The sequence below is a fragment of the Agrilus planipennis genome, unplaced genomic scaffold (assembly GCF_000699045.2).
Source record: "Agrilus planipennis isolate EAB-ADULT unplaced genomic scaffold, Apla_2.0 scaffold4, whole genome shotgun sequence".
NCBI lineage: Eukaryota > Metazoa > Arthropoda > Insecta > Coleoptera > Buprestidae > Agrilus > Agrilus planipennis.
In genome coordinates, this window is record NW_020442463.1 from 2321084 (window position 1) to 2331952 (window position 10869).

Sequence of the window (10869 nt, forward strand, 5' to 3'; positions counted from 1 at the left end):
TATATACCTAATTGAACTGTAACGATTAGAACTGTAATATTGTTGTATATTTCTTGAATTCACTTCGAAATTTTTTAGATCACTTTAGGTATATACACAATCTTCTTTTGAGTAATTTTTCTTTGAGATCCTGTTCTAATAGTTTTATTTGTATCTTATAAAGCATGTATTATTCACAGTTATAGTTATAAACATCGGCAATATTTGTTATTTTATAAGCAGTAAGTTGTCATTTATTTTTATTAAAAAAGGGGCTCTTCATTTTCCAAAATATGTGTGGTGTAGTTTGGTAAATACCTAATTGAACTGCAACGATTAGAACTGTAATATTGTTAGCATTTTATTTTTAAAAAAAGGTATGACGTGTTTCATATCAAATTAAACAGCATCTTGTGACGATTACATTATTATAATAACTGTATATTTTTTGAATTCACTTCGAAATTTTTTAGATCACTTTAGGTATATACACCATCATCTTTTGAGTAATTTTTCCTTGAAATTCTGTTCTAATAGTTTCGTTTGTATCTTGTAAAGCATGTATTATTCAATCAGTAGACATTTTAGTATTTCATTTTGAATAACACAGTGTGTTAGGTACTTTTACCCACTCCTCCATCGTGATTAGCATCAGCTTGTATTTTTTTTGTTGAAAGAGGTAGAAAATACTACAATTGGCGCAGTAAACGCCATCTGTAGCACGATGCTACATTTTAGGATTACGTATGCTCCACAGTTAAAAAAAAATGCACTGCTAAAACAGCAGGTAAAGGTTGGTCTGTGTTCTGTCGAAGCTGCCTGCGACGCGCTGATGAGATCAAAAAAGATCGAAATCGCGATCCGCGTCTGGCAGTTTCGATAGAATACAGACCACTTCGAATTATCTTATTTGAAAGAGGTAGGTTTCCATTTTTGCATGAGGTGTTGTTACGTAACAGTATCAAATGTTTCAGATAAAACACCACTACCCCTTGTTTTTCACTGTGTAGTATGTGATAAATTTCAAATTAAATAGCTTGACTAAGGCAATAATATTCATCATAATAACACATGTTTTTAATGTAATTCTAAGAGCAGTTTTTATGCAGGCCATCTGCTTTAAATCCGTGTTCTACTAATATTAGTGATTAATATATTTTATTAAACGACCGATGTTTTTACGTTTTTGTTTCAGATCATGTCAGCCAAAAAGGTTCTTAAGCTTCTGATTTTTACTATAACTTCATTAGTAAAGACTTTGCAGACAACCTACAGCGAAGATGCAGCGCGCGACGGACTGAAGAACTGTACTAAGGCTGTACGAACTATTAAAATGCTATTGAAGAAGGCAACCACGGTAGGCGAGAAGCAACAACTTTTATCGCAGCTGGCTAACGTTAAAAGTTATAGAAATCAAATAAAAGTTTCTGTAAGACATGGTTCGGGGATGACGGGCGAGGTTTTAACCTCTTCTAGACCATCAAAAAGAGTAAAATGGGACGACAGCGAAATCGCATTCGATAGCCGCATTCGTACCGGTGTGATTTCTAATTTGAAGCATAAAGACCCACGTCAGTTTCTCGCCGATTGTTTCATCCTCTTCAAACGTCGCATTGCCAATGTTTTGAAGAAAGAAGAGTCGCTCAAGGTTAATGCGATATTGGGAGGGCAATTCCTTTTGCAAAAAGCCGATCGAATAATTGAGGAAACCAAGTATTTCAACACCCGGAATGATCCGATCTATCGAGACACAGACTTGGAAGAATGGTTTCAAGAAACTATATCACAGCCAATACTAAACCAACTGGATGAGTTCCAAGAGAGAGACTCCGGCTGGACACTGAGTTCTATCACCAACTTGGGAATCCACATCAACAAATTTACACCTCAACTGGGATCCTCATATGTAGAGTTACCGCGGCAAATTAAAATCAAAGAAGCCTGCATAAATATTAAAAATATGGATGGGGCGTGCTTTGCGTGGGCAGTAGTTTCTGCCTTGTACCCTGTTCATAAAAACAGTGACCGAACGGCATCTTATCCTCATTATTCTAAAGTTCTAAATATAAAAGGTATTCAGTTTCCGATGACTACAAGACAAATTCCACGTTTCGAAAATCAAAATAATTTATCTATTAACCTTTACGGATTGAAAAAATGTAAAAACACTTTCATCATACTCCCTACATATTTAACGAAAAATAAAATGGAAAAGCATATCAACTTGCTCTTTATACAAGATCGGTATGAAGATGATGATCTTGATGATGCTAATATTCCTATGAAATACCATTTTTGTTGGATAAAAAATTTGTCGAGGCTTCTGTCATCCCAACTTAGCAAACATGATGGCAAAAAGCATTTTTGCGATCGATGTTTACACTACTTCTCTTCCCAAGATAGATTGTCTGAACATTATAAGGACTGCAAAAATGTTAATGACTGCTGTATTAGACTACCGAGTGGGGGTGAACAGAAGCACTTGAAATTCAAAAACTTCAAAAATAAGGAAAAGATGCCGTTCATTGTTTATGCTGACCTTGAAAGTGTATTAGAAAAAGTAGTAAACTCGGGCAACAAGTACCAGCGCCACGTACCCGCAGCAATTGGTTACTACGTCAAGTGTTCTTATGATCCCACGTTATCTTTTTACAGATCTTATCGCGGAGAAGATTGCATGTCCTGGTTTGCTCAGCAGATGTGTTGTTTTGCTGAAGATGTCGAGACGGTTTATCTGTGTCCTTTTGATATTAGAATGACTCCAGAACAACAGGCTGAATTTGAACGAGCAACGCATTGTCACATCTGCGAACAGCCTTTTGGCCCTGACGATATAAAAGTGAGAGACCATTGTCATTTCATAGCCGAAAACAATTATCGAGGAGCCGCACACAATGCTTGTAATATTAATTACAAGGATGGTGTAATTATACCTGTTGTCTTTCACAATTTGAGCGGGTATGACAGCCATTTTATTCTAGAAAATATCGCCAACGATGTGTCAGGCCGTGTCGATCTTCTACCCATTACAAAAGAAAAATATATTTCGTTCACAAAAAATATAGACCAAAATTTGATTAAGCTTAGCTTCATTGACTCGTTCAGTTTCATGACTTCCGCCGTAGATACACTATCATCATACTTAACCGAATTTCAAAATTTAAGATCTCAATTTCTGGAACTAGATGAAAATCTGTTTAAATTACTAACTAAAAAGGGAGTGTACCCGTACGATTTTATGGAGAATTTCGATAAATTCAATTTCGATTCTTTACCTGAACAAAAACATTTTTATAATCAATTAACTGATAATGATATTTCTGATGACGAATACGCACACGCCCAAAACATTTGGACTAAATTTAATATTAAAACTTTAGGTGAATATACTGATTTGTATATGAAAACGGACATTCTTCTTCTGGCTGACGTTTTTGAACAATTTCGTAGCAGTTGTCATAAGACATACGGGTTAGATCCCGCCCACTACTATACCCTACCAGGTTATACGTGGGATTGCATGTTGTTTAAGACACGGCAGACATTGGAACTTTTAACAGATATCGATCAAATTATGTTTGTTGAGCGCGGAATTCGTGGCGGTCTGAGTCAATGTTCGAAAAGGAAAAGTTTGGCTAATAACAAGTACCTTCAAAATTACGATTCGACTAAACCAACCCAGTATTTAACATATTTCGATATCAATAATCAGTATGGGTGGGCCATGAGTCAGTATTTACCATACGGCGGTNATTGCGACGTTTGACGTTTCACAAAACCTAACATTTTCATAGCTTCATTTATAACATAATCGATATGATTTGTGAAAGACATTTTATCGTCTAAAATTATACCTAAGTCTTTAATTAACGGAATTTTTATAATTGGAAAATTCAACAATTGATAATCGAAAACTAGTTCATTGTAACCTCTATAGAATCGCATTAATTTACATTTCTCAATATTTAGTGATAGTTTATTCGTTGTACACCAATTTAGTAATGCGCATAAATCATTTTGTAACAGCTGACTGTCCAATTCGTTTTCAATTATTCTCCAAAATTTACAATCATCCGCATATAAGAGAAACGAAGAATTGAAAAATACTGAGGTGATATCATTAACAAAAATATTGAACAGAACAAGCCCTAGGTGTGAACCTTGTGGGACTCCTGATGGAACATTAATAATACGTGATTTGAATTCTCTATATTTAACAATTTGAGACCTGCCCAAGAGGTAATTAGCAAACCACTTGATTGGTATACCGTTAAGATTAAGGTTCGATAATTTGCATAGTAACAGACCAATGTCGACTCTATCAAAGGCTTTAGAAAAATCGGTATATATAGAATCTATTTATTTTCCTTTGTCTAACGAGTTGATTATACTATTGGTAAAAAGTGACAAGTTACTGCATATCGAGCGGCCGCTAAAAAACCCGTGTTGTTGTGGTATTATAATCGTTTCAATTTGTGGCCGTAGATGATCAAGAATCAAACTCAAGGAACCGCGATCTGTTTTTCTCTTATAGAGGTTTCTCACTAACCCTAGTTTTTAGCTTACAGAGTTACAGAAGGAATCTGTCTCACTTATAGAAGTCTATGAAAATACGGTAAATATGTACATACGTATTTAGAAACAAAATACGTACATGCATGTATGGGTACATATTATATATTTATTGAAATAATAGCTAAGTCAAAAAAGCCAACGTTATAACCAAAAATAGTTTAGTTAGAATAAGTTTCCCTATCGCCAAAGCTGTGGCTGTATAAAGTTTTTGTTGTAGTTCGGTTGTTTGAAATAAAAGTATTGTTTAACCATAGGTAACTGAGTTATAATATTATTCCTGGAAGATCTTATAAAGATATAAAAATAGTTATTAAAACTACAATCGTTCCCTCCGTCATCTCGCCGCTGGAGCGCCTGGTCCCCCCTGCAGCTCCGCACTGGTCCTACTGTCTTGGAACAACTTATACCGCGCGTAGAATGTTGAACGAGACACAGCTGATTCACATAAGCCTCATGAATCATGGAAAACGTTTCTGTCTGTTTTTTTGAAATAAAATTGAATAGCGTACCGCTAAGCTCTCAAATTTTCCTCCTTCACAAGTGTACAGGCGACATTCTTCTGCGATTCTTCAAATAACTGTCACACACGAACTATACATCGCACCATGACGAAAAGAATACTATTGGAACCGGAATGAAATGTACTTGCCAGCAGTACCGCATTTGGGGCGTTTTCAATGTTGATAACCGCGAAAAAAAAATCGTCGGAGTCTGTATTGAACACCACTCGTAGTTTATAGTTCATTTTCGAATATTATGATTTAAAAAAAAATTACATTAATGTTTTCAGTATTGAATGTTATTTGCACTTATAAATTAATCAAATAACCTACTTTTCTGTTTTTTTCAAGTATCAACATTGAAATAAATCAATTTTTATATAACAAAATAGGTTTTTATGGTTTTTCAATATGGCGTACCTTTTTGATTGATGTAACGATTTGAGAGGTTATTCTACATTGGAAATGACATACAAAGAAGTTTATTTCAAAATTGTTCTGGAACGTTATCGTAAAGAAAAAAAAATATTTCGGAAACATGACCCGTCTTTAATGATTAGGGGAGAGTGGGGAATGACGGTCACTTAAGAGAAACTGGCAAAGTATTTTAAATTAATTTTTGAAATTACTATAATGTACAGTTCGAAGTATGCATTATTGCGTATTGTACTACTTTTATCAGAAAAATTAGCTGAAGGAGATATTCGATACTACACGGAAATATGAGATTGACCGGTTTTTCCCCATCATGTAGGTAATTCCATTCAGTGCTGTGGGTAATGCCGGTCAGGATATTCTCAATTGTTTTTGTTTGAAGTGCAATTAAAATTTTCTTAATAAGACACCTCAAGCCTCCATCTCTCTTGTTGGTTGTGGAGCTTACNATAGGAAGTTTTGTAACAATTAAGTTCATTATTTATATTCTAGTAAATGACTTAAAGAGGACTTGAGTGCACCAATATTGAGATCTAACATTTCGGCTGTCAAATAACGATTCGCTAGTCTAGTCAGTCTTGGTATCATAGAATCATACAAAAATTTAGATCTACAGAAAAATTCTCTAAAAAGATTTACAAATCTAACATCTCGTACATTAACATATGGTATAAATTTAGATAATAATTCGTCGCATTTAATTTGTCTGGTTATAATTTTGTATACAAATATCACGTCGTGAAATTCACGAACAGAGCGAAGAGATGGTAATTCTGTGAATATTGCAATTCCATCATAAATGTGAGTAAAAGAAGGACTTGGTAGTTTGAATTTAAACGTTACATATGAAAAAAATTTGTGCTGTACAGTTTCTATTCGGCGTACATGTTCTTGTGTCTCAGGAGACCAAATTGGTGTGGCGTACATCAATTTAAATTTAACTAATGAATTATACAACATGACAATTGTTTTTTTTTGATTTGAATTGCGACGTTTGACGTTTCACAAAACCTAACATTTTCATAGCTTCATTTATAACATAATCGATATGATTTGTGAAAGACATTTTATCGTCTAAAATTATACCTAAGTCTTTAATTAACGGAATTTTTATAATTGGAAAATTCAACAATTGATAATCGAAAACTAGTTCATTGTAACCTCTATAGAATCGCATTAATTTACANTCAAATCGTCGACCTTTGGTCTGGTTTTTCAACGAAGGGTACATAAAAAAGTCACTGGGAGCCAGGTCCTGACTATGGTGTGGTGTGGGTGGCGTATCACCTCGATGTTCCGTTTCGCCAGGAAGTCCGTCACCGATCTAGCGACACGAAGCCTAGCGTTGTCGTGATGATGTACCCACCGACTTTTAGTGAACGTAGATCTCTTTTTTTGGATGTGTGACCGTATAACTTGCTTCAGAACACTAATATAATATTCAGCATTGACCGTTTACTTGTTCGGAACAACATGAGTGTACACCATACCATATAGATCGAAGAAAGTGATGATCATTGCCTTGGCGGCGCTCTTGTTTGCTAGCGCTTTTTTCGGTGGGTTTTTGGGACTGCTGCTTAGTTTCGGGATCGTACACATAAATCCAAGTCTCGTTTACCGTAAACAATTATCCAGCCACATATGATCATTTGGAACCTGATTTTGTCAGTACCGGTAGATGGAAACACGATTTGCTTTTGCACGTCTGTCAGCAGCCTAGGGATCCACCGAGCACAAACGCGATAAATTTAAAACATTGGATAATATGTTATGTGTGCTGCCAACAGATAGTTGTAGTATAGCTGGCAGCTGTTTGACGGTGATTCTCGCGTCTTCCCGAACGATAGGGGCACCAGTATTGATCGTGTGGCGGTATAGGTATTAATAAAACTTGACAAGCGCCAGGCGGCGTGTAAGTTGGCGTCAAAAAAGCCAACGTTATAACCAAAAATAGTTTAGTTAGAATAAGTTTCCCTATCGCCAAAGCTGTGGCTGTATAAAGTTTTTGTTGTAGTTCGGTTGTTTGAAATAAAAGTATTGTTTAACCATAGGTAACTGAGTTATAATATTATTCCTGGAAGATCTTATAAAGATATAAAAATAGTTATTAAAACTACAATCGTTCCCTCCGTCATCTCGCCGCTGGAGCGCCTGTTCTCCCCTGCAGCTCCGCACTGGTCCTACTGTCTTGGAACAACTTATACCGCGCGTAGAATGTTGAACGAGACACAGCTGATTCACATAAGCCTCATGAATCATGGAAAACGTTTCTGTCTGTTTTTTTGAAATAAAATTGAATAGCGTACCGCTAAGCTCTCAAATTTTCCTCCTTCACAAGTGTACAGACGACATTCTTCTGCGATTCTTCAAATAACTGTCACACACGAACTATACATCGCACCATGACGAAAAGAATACTATTGGAACCGGAATGAAATGTACTTGCCAGCAGTACCGCATTTGGGGCGTTTTCAATGTTGATAACCGCGAAAAAAAAATCGTCGGAGTCTGTATTGAACACCACTCGTAGTTTATAGTTCATTTTCGAATATTATGATTTAAAAAAAAATTACATTAATGTTTTCAGTATTGAATGTTATTTGCACTTATAAATTAATCAAATAACCTACTTTTCTGTTTTTTTCAAGTATCAACATTGAAATAAATCAATTTTTATATAACAAAATAGGTTTTTATGGTTTTTCAATATGGCGTACCTTTTTGATTGATGTAACGATTTGAGAGGTTATTCTGCATTGGAAATGACATACAAAGAAGTTTATTTCAAAATTGTTCTGGAACGTTATCGTAAAGAAAAAAAAATATTTCGGAAACATGACCCGTCTTTAATGATTAGGGGAGAGTGGGGAATGACGGTCACTTAAGAGAAACTGGCAAAGTATTTTAAATTAATTTTTGAAATTACTATAATGTACAGTTCGAAGTATGCATTATTGCGTATTGTACTACTTTTATCAGAAAAATTAGCTGAAGGAGATATTCGATACTACACGGAAATATGAGATTGACCGGTTTTTCCCCATCATGTAGGTAATTCCAGTCAGTGCTGTGGGTAATGCCGGTCAGGATATTCTCAATTGTTTTTGTTTGAAGTGCAATTAAAATTTTCTTAATAAGACACCTCAAGCCTCCATCTCTCTTGTTGGTTGTGGAGCTTACCCCTCCAACATTTATTAGCAAATCAGTTCCGTATAGACTGTCTGATTATAACCGTCCTTTTCTACTATATAAATAAATCTGTTAAAAACTTCTGGAAAGACTTAAATTATTTTACCCATAAATCAAAAATTCAACTGATTATGGGCCCAGTTTGTCTTTAAAGATATGTGGTAAAACTGAAAGTGAACTAAAAACTGTTTTTTGTATAAAAACGTGGGACCGTCAGTACGAGTAGTGGTTAGAACGCGAGGGAACATTCTAGAAGAAAAATGGAGGTTTCTACAAACACGACTGTGTTAACAAAATTCAATGGGCAAAATTGGCCTATATGGAAATTTGAAACACAAGTCATTTTAAAAAGTCGTGGTATTTTTGTTTAATATCGTTTCTGGACAGAAACCAAGACCAGATGATGAAGCAGCTGCAGCACGCTGGAATATAAATGATGCTAAAGCTCAAGAAATAATTGTCACCCATATGGAACAGGCACTTTAAACTCATATTTTGTCCTGTGAAACATCATATGAAATGTGGTATAAATTGAAGTCGGTTTACGATAAGGAGTCTGTTGTTAGTGTACATTTTCTACAACAAAAATTTTTTGCTGCTGAGTTTAATCAGGGTTCGATATCATACTTCTTATCAAGGATTGAAGAAATCAGAGCCAAATTAAAACAAGCTGGTGAAGAAATTTCATACAAGAAGGCAATAACAAAAATCCTCATGAGTCTTCCAGAAAAATATAAGCATTTTAGATCTGCATGGGAATCAGCGCCAGCTGATAAACAAACATTAGAAGAGTTGACTTCAAGACTACCGCTAGAAGAAGAAAGAGCTATTAACGATGAAGTAAAAAGGTAAAAATCCAAAGAAAAACGAAAACGTTACTGCTCTTATGGCGAACGTTGGTATTCAGCCAAGTGATGGCTGGTACATGGATAGCGGATGTACTCACCACATGTGCAAAGATCAAGATTTTTTTATTGGATACAAAAAGACTAGCTCAAACCGTGTAGTTCAATTAGGTGATGGAACAAAACTCAAGGTTGAAGGTGAAGGAAATATAAAATTACACGCTTTTAATGGTGAAAAATGGACGCTTGCTGAACTCAAAAACGTGCTGTTTGTACCTGACTTGGAAATGAACCTATTCTCAGTTATTAGTGCTCTAGACAAAGGGATGAAATTGGAATCCAATAACAGTGTCTGCAAGTTTAAAGGATGCAACTATAGTGGCTTTAGCAAAACGTGAAGAAAGAATGTTTAAAATGGTTTTTAATGTCGTTGATAAAGTACTATCAAGTGTAGTATCTAAAAACAATGTCATATCAGTGGAGGCAAAAAACATGAGTTCAAAAAGGTCAGGAATAAAACCAAATGAGTTTTGTAAAAACGATTGTAATTTATATCGTTTTCATGTCAAGTTGGCACATTAAAACTTCGTACATGTGAGGGAAGTTCTGAAAGAAAATGGTATTGATGTTTCATGTTCAAAGAATCACTTTTGTACTGCATGCATTGATGGAAAGCAGTGTAGGAAGCCTCATCCCTCTAGTTTAAACAAATCAAGTTTTCCTGGTGAAATAATCCATGCTGATCTGTGTGGACCTATTGAAGAAAAACCAATTGGAGGTCCGCGGTACTTTTTATTATTAAAAGACGACTTTTCTCATTATCGTATTGTATATTTTTTGAGTGATAAAAGCCAGGTTAGTTCAAAATTGAAAATATACATCTCTCTATGTCAAAATCAAGGTGTAAATATCAAAGTTTTTCCTACCAATAATGGTAAGGAATTTATTAATTGTGTCGTGAAACAGTTACTAAAAGGTCGAAGTATTGTTCATCAAACTAGTGTACCTTATACTCCGGCACAGAATGGAAAAATTGAGAGAGAGATGCGCACGGTAATGGAAGCTGCTAGAGCAATACTAAAAGCTAAAAATTTAAAGAAAAATCTTTGGGCCGAAGCTGTCAATATGACAGTGTTTGTGTTAAACAGATCTGGTACTAGTTCAATCCCTAAAGAAACTCCTCTCAAATTATGGTTTAGTAAGGACTTTGATGTGAAGTTGTTATACGCTGTTTTTGGAGATGATGTTTGGACTCATGTTCCCAAGCAACGTAGGTTGAAACTAGACAGCAAGAGCAAAAGGGGTATATTTGTAGGATATAGTGAAGCAACAAAAGGATATAAAAT

The 10869-nt window shown here is 35.2% G+C and overlaps 1 protein-coding gene across 1 annotated transcript; it reads left to right on the forward strand.

Annotated features, from left to right (window-relative positions):
* Window positions 1-1135: 1135 nt before the first annotated feature.
* LOC108742922 lies at window positions 1136-3745 on the forward strand. Its single transcript, XM_018478284.2, has one exon. The coding sequence runs from the start codon at window positions 1178-1180 to the stop codon at window positions 3743-3745; it is 2568 nt and encodes an 855-aa protein (XP_018333786.2). The 5' UTR covers window positions 1136-1177.
* Window positions 3746-10869: the final 7124 nt, after the last annotated feature.